Genomic DNA, 26,346 nt, shown 5'->3' on the forward strand with positions numbered 1-26,346 from the left:
GGGAGGGATGGATAGCGCTTAGAGACTGGGGATGATCGCAGGGGGTCGAATGGGTCTGCGTGATGGTTGTCTCGAGGAACCATGCAGGGAATGGAGACTCAGGGTGGGCGGTACTGTCTCACTGATGGGCTCACTTCTTGGCTCCATCGTCGCTGATGGGGACTCAGATCTTGACTCCATCATAACCCCCTGGTTCCTGTACTGAAGGAGAAGAGCAAGTGGGGTTGCCAGACATGCCAGAGAGGGATGGGTTGTGGTAGGCGTGTAATAAGTAGGGTGGAGCCGGAAGTTGAATGTGAGCTTGAGGTGTGGTCTTGTTCCCAAATTGAAATAATAATAAATCATAACTATATTTTGTTATAGGCGTATTCATTTTTTCTCCATTAAAAATATACCTCTTCTCCTATAGTTTTTGATTAGTATTAATTTTTCAAGTTTACTGTGGAAGCTTTAACCGATTCTAACCAGCACTGTCAAGGAGAACAAAAAAGCTGCAGAATAATAGTGAACATATTCTAGGCAGATTCCTTCCAGTCACCATGCTGTCACTCAGCTCCCCGGGCTGCTGTCGGCTCCCCTATAGCCACATAATAGCTACCCTGGTGGAAGTGAAGACAAAGAAAGTTGAGATCTGTATCAGTGTGCAGAGGTGGAGTCACTCTCATACCTTCAGACACAGGTGGCTCTGGCTGTCAGACAGATCATGGACTGCATGAAACCACCAGACACAATGCAACACACCACGAGACACCACAGCACCGGTGAGTCCACTACCTGCTCTGCTCCATAGAGGCAATGAATGGGAGAATGAACTGAACTTGAAATGCAACTCAAACAAGAAAATAAGAACCAATGTATTCTGTGAAAGACGACTTAAAGGAACACTCCGCCCATTTTCAACCAGCTTTGTATCATTAGAACATCAGTAGTATATCAGAAAACTGTAAACTGTTTTGAAGTCTGTCATTTAATTTGACAGTTATTGAGTGTTAAAGTGTGGACCAGTGATGTCACTGGTCCACTAACTCAAATTAATAACTCAACTCAAATAAACTCTCAATAACTGTCAAACTAGATGACGGTTTTGATGTCATTCATCTAGTTTGACAGTTATTGAGAGTTGATTTGAGTTAATGAGTTATTAATTTGAGTTAGTGTGGACCAGTGATGTCACTGGTCCACACTTTAACACTCAATAACTGTCAAATTAAATGACAGACTTCAAAACAGTTTACAGTTTTCTGATATACTACTGATGTTCTAATGATACAAAGCTGGTTGTGTGTGTATGATGTATTCTTAAATTCAGTGGTGTTCCCTGTCAGTTGAGTTTTAAATTGAGAACTTTTTAACGATTTTTATTCAAGAATTTGTGTGTTTCTTCGACCACTGATTCACAACATGAGCGTGTTTTCCCCCCTCACTGGAACATGCTAATGAATCTACACAGGACAGGCAACATACGACGACATGCAACAAACGGACAGGACATACATAGGACAGGCAACACATGAGGACATGCAACAGACGACGAGACACCACAACACCGGTGAGTCCACTACCTGCTCTGCTCCATATAGACAATGAATGAATGAATGAATGAATGAATGAATGAATGGGTCGCTCAGATTGTTTGAGCGCCTATTCTACAGTATACTTCAGTGATACTCAACTTGCGGGCCACATGCGGCCCGCGGGCGCCCCCTGTGTGGCCCGCGATGGAATTGCAATTTTTTTTTTTTTTTCTTTTTTTTTTACAGTGCACCTGAACGCAACATGCAAGATACCCGCTGAATAAGTGTCCAAATGTCATTCTGGCCAATACTCCACTTCTGTTATCGCATTTCAGTCAGGAATATGGAATATCTTTCAATAATCTATGATTTAGCTGCTAAATTGTCAAATACCGCCGTCTGCTTGCTACCCAGGCACTTATGTATGTACTTAACCTAACTAACTTAACCTAACTAACTATCCGGTGTGCACAACATTGTCAGACTAAACTCCGGCTGACACCCCAAAAACCTACAATCCGCTACAGAAAAATGTATATTGTTTGTTTATTAACTGGCCCCTGGCCTTCTATCATTTCACGAAAGTGGCCCCCGGGCAAAGCAAGTTGAGTATCCCTGGTATACTTGGTCTTACCTTACTCAGCCTGATTGCCCCAAATTAAAAGCATAAATATGAAATGCAGTAAGGTTTGGGGAAATGTTTCTTGCTTTTGTGCGGAGCTCTTATGAACAGAAAACTCGCGCTGGAAAAAGTCATTGAATCTGAAATAATATTGTCTCTATTATAGGAACCCTGTCCATGCATTCTTAAATTCAGTGGTGTTCCCTGTCAGTTGAGTTTCAAATTGAGAACCGTTAACGACTTTTATTGAAGGATTTGTGTGTTTCTTCCACCACTGATTCACAACATGAGTGTGTTTCCCCCTCACTGGAACATGCTAATAAATCTAGACGGGACAAACAGGCGTTATGATTGTAAATAGCATAGTAGCATCGTCTGCCAAGTATGTGACCATTAGGCAAGAATGTGAGGCTGGTTTGATGCAGGTATGTGACAGTGACAGAGAGGTCCCACGCACACAGAGCTTTAGTCCATATCCTGTATATTGAGAGGTGACAGAGAACCAGAGGTATATGTTCAACCAACTTTCCAGGACAGCCAAAACAAATAGGTAATCTTTAATATGAAAACTTATACACATGTGGATGACAAAATATGTAATGAACAATATTCAACAATATTCAATATTCAACATTGTGTGACTTAGTGGCTTAGCACTGTTGCCTCACAGCAAGAAGGTCCCGGGTTCGAACCCCGATCCATCCCAGGTCCTTTCTGTGTGGAGTTTGCATGTTCTCCCCGTGCTCGTGTGGGTTTGCTCCGGGTGCTCCGGTTTCCTCCCACCACCTAAAGACATGTATGTTAGGGTTAATACTCCTGTCAGTGCACCTGACCAAGGCACTGGCAAAAAGAACTGGAGTTGGTCCCCGGGCGCTGCACTGCGGCTGCCCACTGCTCCTAGTTCTAGGAAGGTTCCTAGTAGAGGATGGGTCAAATGCAGAGGATGAATTTCCCCATGGGGATAAACGTAACTTAACTTAACTTAACTTAATTCATTGGGGCGGGGGAAATCCCCTGTTCTTTCTTTCTTTCTTTCTTTCTTTCTTTCTTTCTTTCTTTCTTTCTTTCTTTCTTTCTTTCTTATTATTTTATTTCTTATTATTTTGTGTGTGGAAGAAAGTCTGTCATGTAGTTCAGTGTGTTCAGTGTTAAGTGTTTTGGTTTTTGATTAATAACTCTGGATTGGTTTAGAATTCACATGTGCCCTTTTGGCAGTAGAACGAGCTCATCAAGAGCTTTCATTTGATATACAGTATATAACTACAGTATATAACTATAACTAACTATACAGTATATAACTAATTTTCACCCAAAATGTCAGTTACTGTCACTCTGGTCCTCAGTCTGTTGATGTGTCCGTGTTGTACTGTATCTCAGGAGAGGCAAAAGCCAGTTATTCTGCTTATTGTGGACAATTTGTGTGTCAAAATAAAAGCCTACCAGCATCCTACAGTATTTAGATTCAGTTGGGTGCGGGTCTTCACAAGCTGTTTGTTTGTTTGTTTGTTTTATTGGGGGGGGTCTTCGAGGCACAGACAATGACCGTTGCCGACTGAAGTATGTCAACCTCGAGGTCCAGGAAAACCACGTTTCCCACGAGACACTGGGGCTGAGCGGCCGGCAGCTGGTGGTGCGACGCGGGAAGCCGTTCAAGCTCACCCTGCTGTTCCGCAGCCGGGCGTGGAACCCCCACTGTGAGGACCTGCTCCTGGAGGTTTGGCTAGGTACTGCAGCTAGGTGACTGACAGATGATATCTCAGCTGATACTCAATCATCATCATCATCATCCTCAGTATATAAATGGGAGCTGGGGCTCTGTCTGTCTGTTTCTCTGTCTCACTGTCCCACTATCCCACTGTCATAAATCCCAGTGTGACATCATCAGTGATGTCATAAATCCCACTGTGACATCATCAGTGATGTCATAAATCCCACTGTGACATCATCAGTGATGTCATAAATCCCACTGTGACATCAGTGATGTCATAAATCCCACTGTGACATCATCAGTGATGTCATAAGTCCCACTGTGACATCAGTGATGTCATACATCCCACTGTGACATCATCAGTGATGTCATAAATCCCACTGTGACATCATCAGTGATGTCATAAATCCCACTGTGACATCATCAGTGATGTCATAAATGCCACTGGAGACATAATCAGTGATGTCATGAATCTGACATCATCAGTGATGCTGGTCTCATTGGCCACAGAGCAGCCGAGCTGTATAGCGTGCAAGATCCCTAGTATCTTTAAATTTGACAATTCTTATGGAAAAATCGTGTTACAACCATCCCATCTCCCATAATGAAGGTTGTAACTAACTAATAGTTGAAGGTTGTCTGTTTGGAAAATGGAAGTGGATGCACGTTGCTTTCCTCTCCCTCCTTAATGGAGAACTTTGTTGTGGACCAGTGATGTCATTCATGCACCAATGACATCGCTGGTGGTCCACAACAACTTACATTAACTCGACTCAACTCTCAATAACTGTCAAACTAAACGAATGCCTGCAAAACAGTTTACGGCATTCGGATATGTCTGAGATCATGAGCAAAATAAATCAGCATTGTTTTTTGGTGAAGTTCTCCTTTAACTAATGAAGTAAAGCAAGATACTTCACCCACAACGACCTCACTGTGACGTTCAAGAGCTGCTCCTCTTGTATACGTACAACAGTATCAACTAAACCTCCAGTGATTCCTCTCACCGTACAGGCGGCCTATCGGAGAGGATCCCGGTCCATTTCTCCGGGGAGATGTCCGACTCCCTGAGGTGGACGGCCCAGATCTACCCAGGAGACATGCACCGTCACTCGGCCACCGTGCACCTCTGCTCCCCCGCCCTGTCCTCGGTGGCTCTCTACGAGCTGCTGGTCCACATAGAGACGGCATGGGACAAACGCAGCTACGCAGTGGGCAGCTTCGTGCTGCTCTGCAACCCTTGGCTGAGGGGTACGTCTCCCAAGTCAGTCTCAAGTCCCGAGTCAAGTCTCAAGTCTAAACGTAGATTACAAAGTCAAGTCAGATCAGTTTGAGTCTATAGCTTGAGTCTATAGCCTCATAAACAAAATGCCTTTTTACACTAAAGAAAATGTTCTTATCAAAGTAATCCAACATACTTACTTATGTTTTTAAAAATATTTTTTAAATTTGATTACAGTGTTTCAACAGAGTCACCAGAGTCTGATCATTAGATTGCGATCATTCTGTTGTAATCTGTTATTCCACACCCCTGCCAATGCCTTTCAGAGGACGCAGTGTACATGCCCCTGGACGTCCAAATCCAGGAGTATGTCCAGAGTGATTTTGGGTTGGTGTACACGGGCACCCATCTGAACATCGGTAAACGGCCCTGGTCATTTGGTCAGGTGAGTCAGACTGCATGGATGACATCACCAGTGTTGGGCAAGTTACTCAGAGGATGTAATTAGTTACTTACTACTTATTACTTATTTAAAACTTAATAAAATTGCTTTACTTATTACAGTACTTGGTATCAAAAATAATTAGTTACGTTACTCATTAGATTACTATATTACTTTCGCTACCCCCCTTCTGAAAAAGTGACGTACAACCTGTTTAGCCAGCTCAACTGAATCCACTTTATTGGACCAATTAAGCTTACAGGAGGAGTGAGCAATCAGCTAGTCTGACTGGGTGGAAGCAGCATGGTGGACTAAAGCTTAATTTATACTTATTACAAAGTGTCGCTCAGCACATGGTCGCAGACGAAAAAGAAAATGTCGCTCATGGTGTTGCGTTTATACTTCAGTGAACGTTCGCCTCGGCTCAACGGTCACGTGACACTCGAACGCGGTTTTCACCAGAGCGCAACCCCACAGCACTTCCTTTTTCTCAGCATTTGGCAAACTGCAGAAATATTCACTCGACATCGTTACTTTTGTTTTCGCTGCTCAGCTGTATAGACGGTTTTCACGGAATGGTCAGTCCTGCACTTGAATGCTTTTTTTTTCTTTTATGTCCATAGCAAACACTGCAACAGGAAGTGAGCGGGGGTTCAATTTAGAATGTTTTTGTTGTAAAGTTAAAACCGTCTATAAGCAGACAGCCAAGAGAAGAGAGGGAATGGAATGCACAGTGAAACCACCTCGGAGGCAAGACGTAACGTATATAAACGACACACAACTCACCTCAATGTTCACACAATGTTCTTTGTGATTTTCACGAAGTCATACATCAAGGACAGGCTGATAAAAATAGCGGAGACACGTTCATTCATTTCAATCGAGTGAAAACCAAAACAAGGAAATCAAGCTCGTGCCGTCTATATAGCCAATCAGACTTGCGCGACACATCGTGACGTAGTCAGCGACACTAGACATTTCACTAGGTAGCAGACACTGCTGCTCGCCGACACTTGAAAGTGTCGACTCAAGTCCTCATTTCTGTCGGCGACCGTTTCAAAAGTGTCGGCAGACGAAGCATAAATTGGGCTTTAGCTCTCTCATTGGTGCCGACCATTCCAGTCGGTGCCGGATGGAAATCCCACTGCGGCTGCGACCATATTTGGATTTCCTTTCCACGCCCCCCCATGTCTCCCAGCCCCTTTGCTGAGAGAGTCTGGCAAGCGAGACTAGCAATCAGCCAAACTGCAGACTTTATATTTATTTGTTTTCCTACAGGACAACCAAGTCATTATGTTCTGTGAAAGTCAAATGTTATGTGACTGGGAATGCATCATTGCAATATCGGCAGTAGATAAAGCATGATCGTTATGTGAAACGTTTGTGTGTGTGTGTGTGTGTGTGTGTGTGTGTGTGTGTGTGTGTGTGTGTGTGTGTGTGTGTGTGTGTGTGTGTGTGTGTGTGTGTGTGTGTGTGTGTGTGTGTGTGTGTGTGTGTGTGCAGTACGAGCCAGGCGTCCTGGAGGCCTGTCTACAGCTCCTGCAGGTCAGCCCACAGCACTTCAGAGACGAGCAGAAAGACTACGTCCGCCGAGCAGATCCTGTCTACCTCAGCAGGGTGATCTGCGCTATGGTGAGGCCACAACACACACACACACACACGCACGCACGCACGCACGCACGCACACACACACGCACGCACGCACGCACGCACACACACACACACACACACGCACGCACGCACGCACGCACGCACACACGCACGCACACACGCACACACACACACACACACACACACACACACACACACACAGGTGAAAACAGCAAGGAAGGCAGGTGGTAATGTCTCTCCTGTCCCAGGTGAACAGTGCAGATGACCTGGGTCTGTTGGAAGGCAGGTGGTAACATCCCTTCTGTCCCAGGTGAACAGTGCAGATGACCTGGGTGTGTTGGAGGGAAAGTGGGCGGGCTGCTACACAGACAGAGGCGGGGTGCCGCCCACACACTGGAGCGGCAGCGCCGACATCCTCCACCGCTGGCTCTCCTCCAACTGCAGGCCGGTGCGCTACGGACAGTGCTGGGTGTTCGCTGCTGTCCTCTGCACAGGTACGCTGAGGAGAAGTCCAGACTTTGCTTTGTGGAAAGGACGTGTTGAAAGTAAGAAATTCCTCGTCAAAGTCTAAAAATATATCAAATAGAAATGACAATGACTTCTTCAGGGTTCCCCCGGGTCCTTGAAATCCTTGAAAGTTTGTGAATTTGGAGGAAAACAATCAAGGCGTTGTACGTTTTTGAAAATAGATGTGTCATCATCAGATTGCAATCAGATAGTGCTTGACCACATTAGCCTGATTTCATTTAGAAGCCATTTACACCTGGTGTTACATATGCGTTTTGGGTGATCAGATTGCAATCTGATTGCAATCTGATCACCCAAAATGGGTGTCCTCTCAATCCGCATACAGTTGCTCTATGCAGATTGAGAGGATAAATTGCATTTACACTTGTGTTCAATGTGGTCACAATGCATCCCTGACCACCTCCGGAGGTGGTTTGGCCGATCAGATTGCAATCCGTGTTCAATGTGTCTTGGGGGCGTTTACACCTGTACTTTCAAGTGGTCAAGCACAATCTGATTGCGATCTGATGACAGAAAACGCATGTTAATGCCAGGTGTCAATGGCCTCATAGTGTTTGTCTAGTTTTTCTTCTGAGAAGTTGGTAAACATTTTGGATTTTTCACTAAACTTGGGATCCTTTTAGTGTGAATCTGTTTAATCCCAGTTAACCATGCCTCATGCCTGCAGAAAGCCACATTATCCATCTATATTAGCTCCAAAAGCTGAACATTTATGTTCCTAACATTTTATTGCTGGTGTAACGGCGTTGTGTACATGGTACTTTCAGCAACCCGTGTTAAGGGCTTGCCCAGGGGTGGATACGAACCGCCGACCTTCGGCTTGGGAGTCAAAGACACTAACCACTGCACCAAGAGAGTTAGCTCCCTTGGCGGAGCTGATTAACATGCCTTTATACTGGGGGAGTGAGTTTAACCAATCCACTCGCTACTAGGGTTGTCAAAAGTATCGATAGTATCGAAAAAATCAATACTAAAAATTTGAAACGGATACAATACTCATTTGCAACAGGTATTGATAGTATCGAAAAAATCAATACTAAAAATTTGAAACGGATACAATACTAATTTGCAACAGTATCAATATTAGCAGTACCTTCTCTTAATGAAAAATCAATATACCGGTACTACTGATTTCTCCCTCCCTGTCATTGGTGGGTATCTGTTGCTTCAACAAGCTCAAAGTATTCTGATAGGCTGATGACTAGATCAGGTGTAATCTGCTGTGTCAAAGTTGTTAATGAGTTTTATCAGGTCTAGATTATGGAGAAGCGTGCATCTGTCCCTCCATCTGTCTTTGTTTATTTTTTAAAGGCACTGTGTGTAAGATTCTGCACTATTAAATATCCCCAAACCAATAACTTGTATATATAGAGGAGGTATAGTGATTTATTTCTGTGTTTACAACTAAGCCACGCCCCCTCCCTGTGTTGTGATGGCCCTCTGTCCTTCCCCTCTAACAGCCCGAATCAGTTTACATAGAAACCCCTCCCCCGAGAAGCCGACCTAGTGAGCCCCTCCCAGCCCACAGCAGAATTTTGTAGACCAAGATGGCGGAACCCTGATGCGGGCATTCCTGACTTTTACATTCCGTGATCCACCTTATATATGCGGTTTCATACTTTAGCCAAATCGCCGCCGAAAAGAAATATCTCAGACCAGAGTCAACCTTGCCGGTCTGGCTTTCACTAGATGGAGAGCCCTACGAGCAGCTATATCTGGCCTGCAAAGTGACTCGGAGCTGCCGTGTTCTCCTGTACACAGTGGTAAGTAACGTTATCGCGTTTGCATGTCCCATTTCAGTAACGTTACGCATGATAGCGAAATGTACAAGTTGTTATCGATATTGTGAATTTGTTCTGTGAATGTTGTAATCACTTGGCTAACTGTTGCTTTTCACGGCTATTCAAATGACTTTACACTGCTAGTGTAGTGTGTACGAACGACAAGCTAATCAAATCCTGCAGGATTTGATTAGCTTGTCGTCCGTGTATAACTTATACACAGACATTCTGGTGACAAGCTGACATGAATGACATAACGTTACTTCCCATTACAAATTTCGCATGCATTTTCTGTTTATAATTACGTCCAGTTGCTGTCACTATGACGCAGAACGGTATAGTAATGTGTAAACACTTAGAAAGGCCATGGAGAAAAGCTAGCTTCGCTAATGTTAGCAGTTTGTTGTTATCTCACTAAGCAACGTTACATTAGAAAATAGCTGTAACACCGTCCAAACAAATCAAGGTTTGGTAAAAGTATCTAATTCATGACAATGTGGAGGAACCCTGCCTTGATATCTACCAGCTACAAAATAGATGATTCAAATTAATACTAAACACGTTTCCATTTGTCTGATTTTCAAGGTGCCAGTCATCCAGTCATGCAGAAGATGACAAGATAGAAAACAAGTGGACCCACCATTATGATATTTGAGATGGAGAAATTGTGCTTTTATAGCAAACCTGTATAATACATGTTCTATCATCTTTGATGTTTAGATGTTTGCTGTCTGCAATCTTCTGTACACCAATAAAGTTGATATGACTTCATCCATGTCTCTTGGCCACTATTCTACAGTAACATTAGATTTGCCTAAAGCTGAGTGTGTCTAGCTACAGTAGCCTAGTGCCTACCAGTATTTGTGTTTCTGTGTATATATAGCCTACTTTATATAATAGACAGTGTATGTGATGTTTCTCAGTACATTGATTTCACAACTTCGTTTATCAGAAAAAATACTTTATTTGCAAAACTAAAATATGGGCTACACCAGGATGACGTGACCAGTTCCATCAGCTATGCGGTTCTTCAGGATGTCGACAAGATCTGCTATCGTCCTACAGCCGACCTTCCTCTCTGCGACCCTGTCTTGTCCCACTGGTGCTAGCCTGGGCTTCAGGCATACAGCTTGGTTTGCCTGCCTATAAAATACAGCAGTGATTCAAGCGTTTGAAATTAGTTTGAACAACTCTAACAATGAGAAAATACTAGCGTTGCACTATGAATACATTTTGGCCATGTCTTGGTATTAGCAGACGAACAAAAACACAGGCTAAGCTACTCACTGTTGACAGACAGCTGTGGTTAGCTAGCGATGTCCCCAACATTGAATTGAAATCATCCTAATTTAGCTATGTCAACCTGGTTTTAGACAACGTTTTGCCTAACTGTACTTAGCAATAGGGCAGGCTATGCAAAAGGTTAGGTTACAATGTAACCTTTTCAAAATCCATGTAACCATTACATGGATTTTGATCGGTTAGCAGATTATACAAATAAGTCTTACCAAGCGGACTATTGTCAATATCCTAAAGGTTTATGACTATCATGTGAAATTTGTCATTACTCAAGCCAAATACATAGCCGAGATGCATTCGTGCTTGTTTTATGTACTTACGTCTGCAGTAGGTAGGCTATGCACAAAATAGTTGTTTATATCTCCGTTGCTTGGGAGGGAGGGAGGGAGGGAGGTGGGGGAACCAGGAAGTGCTGTGCGCTGGTGGGTGGGATCGAGATTGTTTGGGTAAACAAGTTTTGTTATGGTTTGAAATGGCGACATCTAGTGGACAAAAAAATCACACACAGTGCCTTTAAGCCTCTTGATGTGTTGTTGTCATCCCCCCACGTGGTATCGAAAATGGTATCGAGTATCGATATTTTCCTAGGTATCGGTATCGAAGCAGAAATTCTAGTATCGTGACATCCCTACTCGCTACCACACTGGACTCACGAGGAATCAACGCTGATTCACCTCGGTTACACCGGTTCTCCAAAAATCCTCAGTGCACTGAATTCACTATGAGAGACTTCTGTATTTATCTTAGACACAGTACATTTACGTAACTAGTTTTGGCTATTTATGTTTTGCTGTCTTTTGACGCTTTTGTCTGGATTCACTGGAATTACCGGATCAGTTAATTAATCATTAATTAAAATGATCATGGGTCCAAAAGCACAGTCGTCTCCAACAACAGGTCAAAATCCCCCCACTGACATGATTTTTCCCCCCCAGTGATGAGAGTGTTGGGGATCCCTTCCAGAGTGGTGACGGTTTTCAACGCAGCACATGACACCAATGGGAACCTGAAAATCGAAGAGATTTACTCGACCAAAGGGGAGAAATGTGAGAAAGTGGGCCTGTCAAAGGACAGCATCTGGTTGGTTTCCTGCTACATTCCTTGCTCACAAACCAGAACGATAACACTTCATCTTTGCCATAGCTATCGAGGTGATTCCACAACTTCTAGTCAATCTTTGACTAGAATAGAATTTTATGTTTTGTAGACTCAAGGCACGACAAGTGTATTTGTATAGCACATTTCATACACAGAGAGTGTTACATGGTAAAATTATTATCCAAAAGGTCACACAAATGATGCACTATTGTGAATGAATTCTGTGTGTGTGTGTGTGTGTGTGTGTGTGTGTGTGTGTGTGTGTGTGTGTGCGCGTGTGCGTGCGTGCATACGTGTGCGTGTGTGTGTGTGCGCGTGCGTGCGTGCGTGTGTTTATTATTGATTATTTGAAACTTTCAATCGAACACATTCTTGTCTAACATGAACTCAGATCTGGATTGTTTGTCCATGCAGGAACTTCCATGTGTGGGTGGAGTGCTGGATGAGGAGACCAGACCTGGGTCCCGGGTTTGACGGCTGGCAGGTAGTGGACCCGACTCCGCAGGAGAAGAGTGCGGGTGGGTACCAAGCCTGACCGGCCTCAAGATGGCGCTGTCATTCATTTGTGCTACCTGATGCGTCGCACAGAATTCATGTACGCGTGTTCCTTCTTTGGCTCCACCGGAGGTCATTGGCCGTCGGCTCCATTGGCCTACGGATGCGGATATGGATTGGACTTTTCCAAATGTCAGTACCCCTCCAGGACAACCATGACTGGATATTAATTCAAAATCAAGCATTTTACTGTATCATTTTAGAGCAGGGGTTTTCAACGTCTGAGACTGTGGGCCTCCCCCAGACAAAGCTTCGAAAAAGGCACCCCCCTTACTAGGGGTGGGGGGGAAAATCGATACACCATAGTATCGCGATATTTTGCCTGACGATATTGTATCGATATTTGGACGCCAAGTATCGATATTGCAAAAAAAAAAAAAATGCAGGCCATGCCATGCCAGGCCACCGGGCTGCTATAAACTTTAGTTCCAAAGCCAGCAGTAAACAAACGGTAGCATATTTTCATTTTGTTTTAATAGTAACAGTTTTGTCATAACAGTAATTTACAAATTCCCCAGTTACTGAATGGGCTGCACAAGATGTTTTGTGCAAGTGAAGTGAAGTTGCATTGTTAAAAAACTACCTAAGTACAGTAGTCCACACACACATCCAGTTAAGGTGGACTGTAAGTAGACTGTAACAAACAGTTCAGTTTGTCAGGTGCATGCATCTATGACATGACTTTATGAAAGTTGTTGGTCTGTCTATTTGACAATGTTGCTGCAATAAAATGGTTGAAGTCAGATGTACAGACTGGAAAATTGTTCTTATATAAACCAGATGTTGACAAAGTTTTCCTTTGGGGACATCATTTGCAGTTGAAAAAGTAAGAAATCGCAATATATCGAAATATCGCAATATTCAATATATCGCAATATTCAATATATCGCAATATCGACGATATCGCAATATCGCAATACTATCGTATCGTGACTCAAGTATCGTTTTAGTATCGTACCGTGGGCATCTGGTGATTCCCACCCCTACCCCCTTACTCAATTCCTGGATGCCTATTGGATCATGATTACAGTATATTATTTGATCCCATAGACACTCAACAACTGAGCCAAGATAGCCTGATGTTGCTGTTTGTCATATGCCAGACTACGCCTAATACATAACGAAGGTCTATCTGATGGCATTTATTTGTTTCTGACAGGTGGGAAAAACAGTCAAATTCCCTCAAACGACTATCTCTGAACTAGCTTTAACCAACTCGCATACATTTAGGCTACTCTCCTTTTAATAACTAATGTAATATTTGTTTCACTTCCATTCATTGAGCCTCGGCCTCCCCTGAAACTGCTTGGAGCCCCCCTGGGGAGGCCCGCCTCCCACTTTGAAAACCTCTCTTTTAGAGAATTTCAAAGTTCCTTATACAGTTTATGCTTGAAGTGGCTTCCTTTCTGAAACTGGAGTTATAGTAAAAACACACATTGCTCCATAAGTTCTGACAATGGCTGCATGCAGGACCCTGACTACACACTACCCCAAAATCAAGCATTTTTACTGGATCATTTTAGAGGATTTCATGTTCAAGTCAAATTGACATTGAAATGACTTTTAAGTCTGAAACTTGGGGTGCTTTAAAAACACATTGCACATTTAAAACAGCATTTAAACACATTTAAAAACACATTGCTCAGTCTTTACGCAGACCGATCTTACTTATCTTACTGTCGTGCGTAATCACGCTTGGGGGGTGACTACGCACTTTGACCTCTCGCGATTGCAGCTTGCGAGCGAGTAGTCAAAACACTTGCCTATGCATTCAGTCTCAGTCTCTCTCTCTCTCTCTCTCTCTCTCTCTCTCTCTCTCTCTCTCTCTCTCTGCAGGGATCTTCTGCTGTGGCCCTTGCCCGGTGGTGGCCATCCGGCGAGGCCGCCTGGGCGTCCCGTACGACACCTCGTTCGTCTACGCCTCGGTGGACGCCGACGTGGTCCGGCTGATCGTGCGGCACGGCCTGGTGGTGGGGAAGACCGTGGACACCCAGTTGGTGGGACAGCTGATCTACACCAAGAGCATCGGCTCAGACATACCAGAGAACCTGACGCAGGCTTATAAGAGGAGTAAGAAGGGAGTCTTCTGTCCATAAAGCTTAGCAGAGAGAGAGAGAGATTTACTCACAGACCGTATACAAATATGGACGTAGCCACCTTGACGTCACCCGCAAACTTTGGTATTTTGACTGTCGCCATCTCGGTTATTGGGAGCCAGAAGCAGCTAGCGTGAGACCAGGGGTTTGCCACAGAGCTGCAGCGCCACCTGCTATTGGTCCGCAATCGGCGAGTTGCGCGACCACTGGACAGGTGACCTGTCAATCACACCCCAAAACATAGTTTGCTTTATCGACTATTTTACTCTAAATGGGGTCATAATCCTTTTTTATATAAAAGGGAGCAAGTAGGCAATATCTGTTTTGTGGGCAATATCTGTTTCAATTTTTGTCCCAATGATGATGTCACAATGTCTATGACATCATCAGTGATGTCATCAGTGAGAGCATTATTGACCAAAATCATCTTATGACATCACTGATGATGTCATAGGCACTGATGATGTCATATGCATTGTGACATCATCAGTGCACTGCGCATGCCAATAGTGCAGGCGAGGCCGCACAGCAGCCGAGCTGTGGGCGAGGCCGTGCAGTGGCCGAGCTGCGTGCGGCTTCCTAATCAGACTTATTTTTGCAGCCGGTAGAGTTGCCCCCTGCAGGCCATTGAAAGAATGCAGGTTTAAGGCACTTTCGCATTGACTTCACTTTCCAGAACCAGTTTGCCGTTGGAGTTACTGAGGTTTATGAAAAGATTCACAGAATAATCAGTGAGGATAATGGCACAAATAGTTTAAAATGTTGGTAAGAGTCTGATTGCCTCTGTATAAGATGATCTCCAAATGTTTGATGTATTTTCATCCTTGTCTTTATTTCAGAAGGCCATGCAGCAGCTGCAGCCAGTGGACAACACAGAATGTCCAAAACTCAGTGTCTGTGTAAGAGAGCATGTTTACCCTCTTTGCCCCATGCAAGAAAGTATACACTCCCACAGCAGTTATTATGCACTTCAATATGCAGAGAGAGAGAGAGAGAAAGAGGCTAAGGTAGATGTAGAGAAAGAAAGACAGATACCTGGGGATGTAAGTTAATGAAAGCCCTGCATTGTGTTTATAATGTTTGTTTGTTTTTTGTAGTGTTGATTTGATAGGCTTATGGCTATTCGAAATTGATCAAACATATAAGGTTCGGGGGGAGGTGCCAGGGTCGGGCTCGGGCCCAAAATTCTGACAAGCCGTAGGGCCCAGATCAGGCCTCGGGCCCGAACATGGAGGGCCCGGGCCGGCCTATTCACCTTATGTTCAGACCTTGCAGTGGGCCAAATTCTTCCGAGTCCTCTTAACACTTCCGCTGGCCACGGAGCGAAATATGAAAGAACGTCATGAAGAAGAGAGTTGTTTTTGTAGCGGACAGCGCAGGGTGTAAAACAAAGAACGTAGCCTACTACTTTGAGCTCGGTACACAGCAAGCAAGCGGAGTATCCACTGTTAGCCAGGTCAGATAACGTTATCGTCGACAATGACGAGCACTTTCTTGTACAAAACATACCTTGACTCCAACAAAGAAAGCTTCAGATGGTTTTCTCTCCTCCGAGCGCAGCTCGAGCCACGTACGTCTATAAGACCCGCAGACGTTAACGTAATTCCCTGGAATGCGAGACTTAACGAGCCAGTTACATGGCGTTGCATTCTTAGACATTGTCGTTTGCTTTTATTTGGTATGTTACATACAATTGGCTAAATTATTAGTTAATTCAGAGTTAGATGATATTGGAGCCGCCGGCCATTTTATTTTTAGCCGGAAGTCGTCAAACGACCACACAACCGGGTCAAATGGGCGTGGCTACATAAGGTGAATAGGGTCTAGATTTGAGGCCCGTGCAGGGCTCTAAAGTTAGTGTGCAGAGTCAGACATTCCAGTGCAAGTCATTAATGGACTTTTCTGTTATCTCAGTGGGGGGGAAATAAGCATTTATCTGCTCTATTGGGCCTTTTGCCTTTTTAATTTAGTGTCATTGGATTTTCTCATGACTAAATCACACTCACTTCCATAACAGCAATGGCAGCTTCTTCACATCCTGACCCTTCATTCAGCCCACACAATTCCTCCACACCATTCAGAAGGGAAAGAGGTAAGCTTATTCATTAATACCTGTACAGGTGCGCCACGAAAAAGGATTTCAAATGCCACATTTTAGCACTGTAGCTCATCCCTCTCTCTCTTTCCTTATCTCTCTCTCTCTCACTCTCGTTCTCTCCATTTTCACCTGAAACAAATGTCATCTTTTTGTTATCTGTTTATCTGGCATCTATTTGAAATACACATCTCTGATAGGAAGATATTTGTAGCAGTGTAAGAGAAAATCTTCTCAGTCTCTGATTTTACAGTTTGAACTAGGGCTGGGTTAAAAAAATCGAAGCAAAATTGGTATCATGACTGAAATATCGGTAATCGAATCGGGACCTTGTGTATCGGAACCATATCAAATTGAATTGGCGACACCCAGCCCTAGTTTGAACAGAGATGTTCTGTTCATGTCTTTATTGCCATAACCTTTTTTAAACGCTTTTCCAATTTTGGTCATTAAGCTTTTCTTCTCCAGGAGAAGTGTCACCCAGTTTGGAGGTGTCCATAGAGATAGAGAGGGTGCCGTCGGTAGGTGAGAACATCTGCGTGTGTGTGACCGTGAGGAACCGGGCGAGCCACCGCAGGGTGCTGGTGGAACACCTCAACGCTCAGCTCAAACACTACTACAGCAGCCCACAGCAGAGCTTCTGGAAGACACAGAGAGAGCTGCACATACAGCCGGGTGAAGGTGAGAGAGGGATGGGGGGGTCTCATCAGAAGTTGGTATTAAACCTATATGCCTTAAGTGTAAATTATGTAATGATGTGATTTGTCATTCCTTCCCCACTCCACAGCAGTGGTGACTCTAGAGACCATTTAAAATGAGGGGGCCAGACTGGGGCCCATTGTTTTGTTTGTTTGTTTGTTTGTTTGTTTTTTGGGGGTTGTGTGTGTGTGTGTGTGTGTGTGTGTGTGTGTGTGTGTGTGTGTGTGTGTGTGTGTGTGTGTGTGTGTGTGTGTCTGTGTGTGTGTGTGCGTGCGTGTGTGTGCGTGTGCGTGTGCGTGTGTGTGTGTGTGTGTGTGTGTGTGTGTGTGTGTGTGTGTGTGTGTGTGTAGTGGGACAAAAATGTAAACAAACAGAAACACACACACACATATATATATATATATATATATGTGAGGGCGGCTGTAGCTCAGGAGGTAGAGCGGGTGGTCCACTAATCGCTTTGGATAAAAGAGGTCGGTGGTTTGATTCCCGGCTCCTCCTCTGCATGTCGAAGTGTCCTTGGGCAAGATACTGAACCCCAAATTGCTCTTGATGGTGTGACAGCACCCTGCGTGGTAACCTGCCGCCATCGGTGTATGAATGGGTGAATGAACCTACTGATTGTAAAGCGCTTTTCGATAAAAGCGTTATATAAATGCAGGCGATTCACCATTTACTATATATATATATATATATATATATATATATATATATACACAAAGCAATGGTCTCTCCTGAGTTTTTCTTTTGTTTTTCTGCATAAATAAAGAAAAAAAAAAAGGTAACTCAGCGTTGCTTGGATTAGTAACTGTAATCTAATTACTGTTTTGGAAATTGTGACGCCTTATATTACTTAGTTACTGAAAAAGTAATTAGATTACAGTAACGCGCGACTAAGTAGTGCCTTACTGCACTAACACTGCTCATCACACACATAATACTACCCAACCTAGTCTTGCATGCAGTTTGAAGGTATGAGAACGATTAGCTTAGCTCGATTGCTGGGAGTGTCCAGGAACAAGTAGCAGCTCCTCCTTCACAAAAAACCCATGTCAGTCGAGTGCAACTTGTATCTGCCTCGTGTTGTTCTCACATCAGTTCTTCCTCATCCTTCCTCCTCTCCGCTGGCAGTGTTGACACTCCACCATGCCATCCCTCCCTCTGAATACGAGTCCGTCCTAGCCGGCGAGGACATTGTGAACGTGGCAGTAGTGATAAAGGATGTGAGGACCAAGCAGAGAGTCCTGGCTACAGAGGAGTTCAACATCATCTTACCACAGATAACCATAGAGGTACAGCACATATGGACACATCCTGGGGGCTTAGCAGGCTAAACATGATACTCTGTGCTCTCTTAAAGTCATGGATTTGAATCTGGTCCATGACTTATGTGGCAATGTCTTCCTCTCTGTCTCTTCTCCATCTTTCTCAGCACTTTCATGGGCATCGGTATGGACACTCTCCATACCTAACCTAGCCAAAGTGATCATTTTCCTCTGAAACAGATCTACTATAATAAAGCAGGAATGCTACGCTAAGAGAAGTAAAACAGGTGTATACTGAAAGATTTAGTCTTTATTTCAGACGTGTCTTTAGTGGCATGTATTTTTTTTTGTTTTATTGTCATACAATAAGTCTGAATGACTGCCTGCCTGTATGTCGGTCTATTTTCCCATGGCGCTGGGCCAGCAGGCACTGCCGGGGTCTGAGGATGGGACTGGCAGGACACTCACTCAGTCACTCACTCATGGCCGTGTGGTGAAGCTCCTATTCCCTAGCCGCTAGGGATTAGGGGCCGTAGCTAGAAATACAAAGGTGTTAGAGAGTTGGGATTCGAGAGGGGTGGGTAGGGGGAGTGACTAGAGCGATATAGTTGGGTGGTGGGGGCACTTTGAATGGGGGGGGGCTAGTGAAAGGGGACCGTATTTAGGGATAGGAAGGTGGTAGAGTCGGGATTCAAGTGGTGGGTAAGGGGTGTGGGTGGAGGGGGCATGGTGCCATAAAGCTGAATGGCCACACCACTGTGCCATGGGCTTAAAGGTTTGCGATTGTTATATGTATCACACAACATTGTGTATGCTAACATCTTAGCATGGGGCTACTGTCACTCAACATATGTATGCTAAAGTGCTAACATGTTAGCATGGAGCCTACTGATACTCGACATATGTATGCTAAAGTGCTAACATGTTAGCATGGAGCCTACTGTCACTCGACGTATGCTAAAGTGCTAACATGTTAGCATGGGGCTACTGTCACTCAACATATGTATGCTAAAGTGCTAACATGTCAGCATGGAGCTACTGTCACTCAACATAATGTGCTAAAGTGCTAACATGTTAGCATGGAGCTACTGTCACTCAACATAATGTGCTAAAGTGCTAACATGGAGCAAAGATCTACTGGGGGCACATGGATGAGTTTGGTGTCTGTGTTCCCATAATCAAGAGGACAGTCTCTCAAAAACTCTGTTTTTCTGTTAACTGTGGTTGTCCCACAGCTCCAAGGAGGCGACAGTGTCCAGATGAGGAAGGAGTACACAGTGCAGGTATCCTTCACCAACACCTTCACCAAGGCTCTGACTGGAGCTGTGCTGACTGTGGAGGGATCTGGCTTGTTAGAGGGCAAACACCAGACCAGGTATGTCTGCTTCACATCTGCGTATAGTGACAGTATAAGAAATGTGCATTGATAAGAAACAAATTCCATGTTGAGTAACCACTACTGCTTACTAAAGTTGACTTCTATGGGTTTAGGGAACTATCTGCACCATCTGTTTTTGCTTTGCCTTTTTATTAGATTTACACATTTTTTAAATCATAAAACAAGATCACAAAGTATTGAATTGCATAACAGAAATGATATAGCAACAAAACTTAACAAGGAGGAAAACAGTGACACACAGCAAAAATGATATAGGGGGAAATAAAATGAATAGAAATCGACCTAATACAGAATCAAAGAGAAGGTGAGAGTGTGTAGTCATAGGCTACTAACCTGTTGAGAGTGTGTTGATAATGGAAACAGTGTTGGGGGTAACTCATTACAAAAGTAACATATTACATGTAATATATTACTTTTAGCAGTAACTCAGTAATATAACATTACTTCTAGGATTTCAGTAATATTATACCAGTTACTTTGTCAATTAAATCAAGTTACAATCACTTCCTAATCAAACGGTCTGTTTTTAGGCAAATAACCACTATGGATGACAATAACAAAGGAAAAGGATAACATTTAGAATTTTGGATTGTTTACACTGACTTCAAGGCGGTTGACTTTTTCTATTCCGGATGTTCCGGGGCGGCGATGTCATTCTGCTACTGCTGTTGTTTTGGTAAAAGTAATGCAAAAGTAGTGTAATAAGTAACAAGTTACTCTACACAGACAGGAATATTGTAAAGTAACTTATTACTTCCAAATGAAAGTAACTAGTAATATGTAGTATATTACATTTTGAAAGTAACTTGCCCAACACTGTTAGCAAACATAACTTAGAGCAGCATGTTGCATGCATACAAAGAGGGTTCAGGTTTATGCGTTGTCTTATAATCAGAAAATATTTAGCGATATTTGCCCCCTTTGTACCATGGAAACTAAAATGGGAAACACCTACATTAGTAGGGTCATCTGTGGCACTTCTGTGACCGTGGAGAGCGAAGGTCCGTTTCTCAATGGATTTGTCATCTAGGAGGGTTAATAAACAAATTTAGCCGGGGTGTATTTTTAAAAAAGGCGGGGAAAATATTTGAGAGACCAAAATCCAAAATGTCAGTCGTGGAAATGAACTTTTTAATGGTTTGACCTACAATGATGCACAATACATGGTTTCAGAGCTTATTCTGGTCAAGGAATACATATTTGGTGTTTATATAATGATTTTACTTATTTTTTACCTTCAAATCCAAGATGGCTGCCAATTTTGAGCTCTAAAAGGCAGTTTTTTCAAAATCGTCATAGAGCCTTCATATTAGGCTTGAATGACAGGTCTTCTCATGATGAGTTGAATAATATACAGTATAAGTACACAGAAGTAATCTCTGAGGTCATTAAAGTCAATGTTTGTGTGTAAACAACAGTTGCTGATTTGCGGTTTCCCATTAAATAGGGTAGGCTACTGAGAATATGGTGTCCAGTTCATCCCATCACATTTTCATAATGAACCAAAAACAATTTTGCACTATAGCCTAACATAAAATAATATTCTGTATGCAAAGCTAGCAAGGTTAGTTGCTTGAGCTGAATTTAAAGGTCAACTCAAAACAAACAATGAAATTAACTTTGAAATTAAAACTGAATCCTAGGCTACTAAATTTCATCAGCACACAGTAAAGGAAACTTGTCTTTGAACTCAGCTGACTGTCTAGTCCTAATCCCTGTTGTGCAATGTCCCTTCTCAGTGAAGTTTTAGTTTTTGTTAAGAGTATGGACTTTTAATCTTGACCTTGTTGGTAGGCAACGGCCCTTTTTCAGTCAAGCATTTTCAGATTAGCAGTCAGTCTGTGAAGCAGTCAGTGTCAGCACTTGCGCGAGCTCGCTTTTTCTCTAACTAATGTTAACATTACACACTTTAACACGTTCACTGCCATTGACGAGATATCTCGGCTTACAAAATCCAACGGTTGACTGCCAATGACGAGATATCTCGGCTTAAAAAAAAAAAAAAAAATTGACGGTGGGACGTGGATCCAACCCTTTTACGTCTCCTATACAAATATTGGAGGTATTGAATGTGTATAATCTATTTTACCGACCCACTGAGTGGCGACATGTCTCTCCAAAGTAGAAAGAGGCAAGCCAAAACTGCAGTGAAAAGCGCGAGGAAGCCGTTCTCATACTGTAAAATGGATGGCGAAAACGCTTTCGCTTTCGCACTGACGCACAGCGGTGGCAATGGTGGGGGGTTCCAAGAATAGACTGGGTGCACACTTTGAAACACGCAGCATAAATAAGCGCAGAATCGCAAGAGCTTCATCAGAGCTCTCAACCGAAACGCCAAGAAACGAGCGAGCCCCATCCAGCGAGCCCCATCCAGACTGCCAGGCAGCAGCCAGGCAGCAGCAACTCGTTTGTGACAGACCCGCTGCAGAGCCAAGGAGGGCGGAGGAGAACGCCCACGGAGGGAGGAGTTTGAAGCAGAGGGGGGTTTCCTGCTGTTATGGAGGAAATTACTGTTCAAAACTATTGTTTAGATGTCTGACGTCTTACTGATGCCAAAAATGAATGGTTAAAGTGACTGTTCTATCGAATTTCACAAAAAGCCGTTTATCTCAGAATAAATTTTCAGACGCTGAAACCATGCTGTATTCAACTGCTAATGCTTACATAACTACTAACTCTACAAACTAACTCTTTTAGACAGAGAAAGCACACATTCTATTAGTTCTTTTGAGATATTGTGTGTTCACAAAATCCTAACAGAAACGAATCCTCGGCTCTTGAAAGATGAGCCAGAATCCTCAAAAAAAAACCTTGGCAGAAGCTAACTACAGTATTGAAAAACGGCTGGCAGTGAATGTGTTAAGACACTTTGTTTGAGGATATAAAAGGAGGTACGGTGGTGTAGTGGTAAGCACTATCGCCTCACAGCTCGAAGGTCGTGGGTTCGATTCCCACCTGGGACGATGTGAACGCTGAAGGAATGCGTGCCCGTCCGCATGTCCTCGGGTGCCCACCGCCCGGGTGGGGTCGTCAAAAGGGCCTTTCTGTGTGGAGTTTGCATGTTCTCCCCGTGCCTCCCGGGGGTTTCCTTCATATAGGAACCCCCTTCACCAAAAACATGCAATATCCTGGTTGCTAATGTGGTTCCTCCTCTGGTCGTTAAGGGCGCCTGTTCAGAGGGAGGGGAACTGGTTGGAATAGTGTGAACCTCCCACGTGCTATGTCCTACCGGTGAAGCTTCCCCTGTCAGGTGAAAAGAAGCGGCTGGCTAACTGCCCATGTCTCGGAGGAAGCATGGAGCCAGTTTCGGCTCTCCCCAGATCGGCAGAGGGTGGAGTAGCAACCAGGATAAAGAAATTATGTTAGCACTAATGGGGGATAAACATGGGATAAAAAATCGGGGGGGGAATATATAAAAGAAAACTTTGTTTGAGGTTATCAACGTTATTCACTAGTCTAAAGATAGTTCTACCATCAAGAACATATAAAACAAAAGCAAAAACAATTTTTATTTGCAGAAGTCATCATTGATATTTGGTGTTAGCTAATGTTAGGTAACGTTATTATTTTTAGCTAAAGTTAATGTTATCTGTCTCCACAATTCTGTCAACTGACATATGCATTTGCTTTTGAAAATAAACAGCGTATAACAGCAATATAATATAACAGTAATATAATAGCGAGTTGCTTTCCCTCCCAATGAAAGACAAAGCACACAATGTCCTATGAATGTGTCCTAAAATGTGACAAGCCTTGCAAGCCCACCGATACAATAAATCAAGGCAAATGGGACAGCTTACAATTAAAAGCCCAAGACTGGTCAGGACTTGATAAATTTGATGATGTTTACACCACCACCTCATGGGAAGATGGGGCAACAAATCGGTACATGCATTCGTCATGTTATATTTCTATTTAATCTTCAGTTATGCTTAAGCAAGCCAGGCTGTTTATTTTCAAAAGCAAATGCATATGTCAGTTGACAGAAGTGTGGAGACAGATAACATTAACTTTAGCTAAAAATAATAACGTTACCTAACGTTAGCTAACACCAAATATCAATGATGACTTCTGCAAATAAAAATTGTTTTTGCTTTTGTTTTATATGTTCTTGATGGTAGAACTATCTTTAGTCTAGTGAATAACGTTGATATCCTCAAACAAAGTGTCTTAAAGTGTGTAATGTTAACATTAGTTAGAGAAAAAGCGAGCTCGTGCAAGTGCTGACACTGACTGCTTCACAGACTGACTGAGCTAATCTGAAAATGCTTGACTGAAAAAGGGCCGTTGCCTACCAACAAGGTCAAGATTAAAAGTCCATACTCTTAACAAAAACTAAAACTTCACTGAAAAGGGACATTGCACAACAGGGATTAGGACTAGACAGTCAGCTGAGTTCAAAGACAAGTTTCCTTTACTGTGTGCTGATGAAATTTAGTAGCCTAGGATTCAGTTTTAATTTCAAAGTTAATTTCATTGTTTGTTTTGAGTTGACCTTTAAATTCAGCTCAAGCAACTAACCTTGCTAGCTTTGTATACAGAATACTATTTTATGTTAGGCTATAGTGCAAAATTGTTTTTGGTTCATTATGAAAATGTGATGGGATGAACTGGACACCATATTCTCAGTAGCCTACCCTATTTAATGGGAAACCGCAAATCAGCAACTGTTGTTTACACGCAAACATTGACTTTATTGACCTCAGAGATTACTTCTGTGTACTTATACTGTATATTATTCAACTCATCATGAGAAGACCTGTCATTCAAGCCTAATATGAAGGCTCTATGACGATTTTGAAAAAAACTGCCTCAAAATTGGCAGCCATCTTGGATTTGAAGGTCAAAAATAGGTCAAATCATTATATAAACACCAAATATGTATTCCTTGACCAGAATAAGCTCTGAAACCATGTATTGTGCATCATTGTAGGTCAAAGCATTAAAAAGTTCATTTCCACAGCAGCCATTTTGGATTTTGGTCTCTCAAATATTTTCCCCGCCTTTTTTAAAAATACACCCCGGCTAAATTTGTTTATTAACTCTCCTAGATGACAAATCCATTGAGAAACGGACCTTCGCTCTCCACGGTCACGGAAGTGCCACAGATGACCCTACTACATGGCCAGTCCTGCAATCTGGGAATCCATTGGTTAAAAATATTCCATGCAAATTGAAAATCTGTCTTGGGAGATTACGAATCGTGTGATATCACCATACTCATTGTCATTCGCATAAAAGAAAAGGTGCAAGGATTTATAGTTAAAGGTACATTTTCACAATAATAGAAGGTTTACTTTGTAGGACTTTTACCACAAGGTTTCATAGCGTCCGTCCAGGTGTAACAGAGTGAATTGTCTCCCCGCTGAATGAGTTTGGCTGAGGACAGTCAACCGTGTCCCCTGGTCACATTCCAACGCTGTCAGTCAAACACTGCTTTCCATCTGAGCACTGAATGAAACAACATGTGTTTTGTGGTCCAAGTATCTGAGGAATGTGGTCCGGGAATGTCGTCGAGCACGCTGATGTTTTTACAAATGCTGGCACAGAACATTGTCACATCTGTCTGCTTGTGTGGTTCAGATGGCAGAGCAAGGCACTACAGCACAGCCAGAGTTAGGGGTTCAATTCCCGCGTGGCTGCCCATGCTAAAGGAGTGTAGTGTGCGCTCGTGGTGCTGTGACCTGTGAAGCAGGCTGCGGGGATGAGCTCTGTCGTTGGCTCCGACCAATTCAGTCGGAAGGGAAGTCCCTTTCCGCTCCCTGTGTGTCTGCTGCTCTCAACAACGCTAGCTAGCAAGCTAGCAACCTGCACGCTGAAAATGGCAGGTTTTGATGCAGATGTGGATTGTGCAGGCCTGGCTTGGTACTTTTGGTGGATGGTTGTAAAGATAACGGAGCATTTTGCGCGCATTTTCTCTTTTCTGCTTATTTTTCTTTCTGTGTAGGTGTGTGTGTGTGTGTGTGTGTGTGTGTGTGTGTGTGTGTGTTTTCTCACTGCAAATCACACAGATGACTTATTAAGCACCAGGAAAATAAAATGTAATAGCTTTGTGTCAGTACAGTTGTAACTCAGTTATTTTCTTTAGCTTTCATTCTCCATGTCACAGTGTGTGTATGTGCGCGTGCGTGTGTGCACGGCACGTGCCTGTGTGTGTGTGTGTGTGTGTGTGTGTGTGTGTGTGTGTGTGTGTTTGCGTGCGCTCGTGTAGAAAAGATATCACATGTCTCGTGTCCCTTGCAGGACGCTCCTGCTGCAGCCAGGCCACAGCATGGAGAAGAAGGTGTCCATCATGGCTGCCTCGCCCGGGACTAAACTGCTGGTGGCCAGTCTGTCCCACAGCAGCAGCCCCTCTGCCCTCACCACCTGCTTCCACAGAGTCTCTGTCCTGACCAATCAAAGCTGCCACTAA

At 43.4% G+C, this 26,346-nt stretch overlaps 1 protein-coding gene and 1 long non-coding RNA gene across 2 annotated transcripts; both read left to right on the forward strand.

The window, feature by feature from the left end:
* Positions 1-1,470: 1,470 nt before the first annotated feature.
* On the forward strand, positions 1,471-26,346 carry LOC310794862 (protein-glutamine gamma-glutamyltransferase 2-like; the record flags this gene model as incomplete). Its single annotated transcript, XM_083656912.1, has 13 exons — positions 1,471-1,549; positions 3,666-3,860; positions 4,859-5,095; positions 5,393-5,511; positions 7,012-7,140; positions 7,430-7,613; positions 11,663-11,807; positions 12,240-12,343; positions 14,217-14,450; positions 17,040-17,252; positions 18,402-18,562; positions 19,771-19,910; positions 26,178-26,346. 13 exons carry the CDS (start codon positions 1,471-1,473, stop codon positions 26,344-26,346), a joined length of 2,109 nt encoding a protein of 702 aa, XP_083513038.1.
* On the forward strand, positions 9,184-10,199 carry LOC310794574. Its single transcript, XR_014553571.1, has 2 exons — positions 9,184-9,410; positions 10,014-10,199. It is a non-coding gene; the product is annotated as an uncharacterized lncRNA (long non-coding RNA).

The sequence above is a fragment of the Poromitra crassiceps genome (genome assembly GCF_964638095.1).
Source record: "Poromitra crassiceps genome assembly, chromosome: 20".
NCBI classification, from domain to species: Eukaryota; Metazoa; Chordata; class Actinopteri; order Beryciformes; family Melamphaidae; genus Poromitra; species Poromitra crassiceps.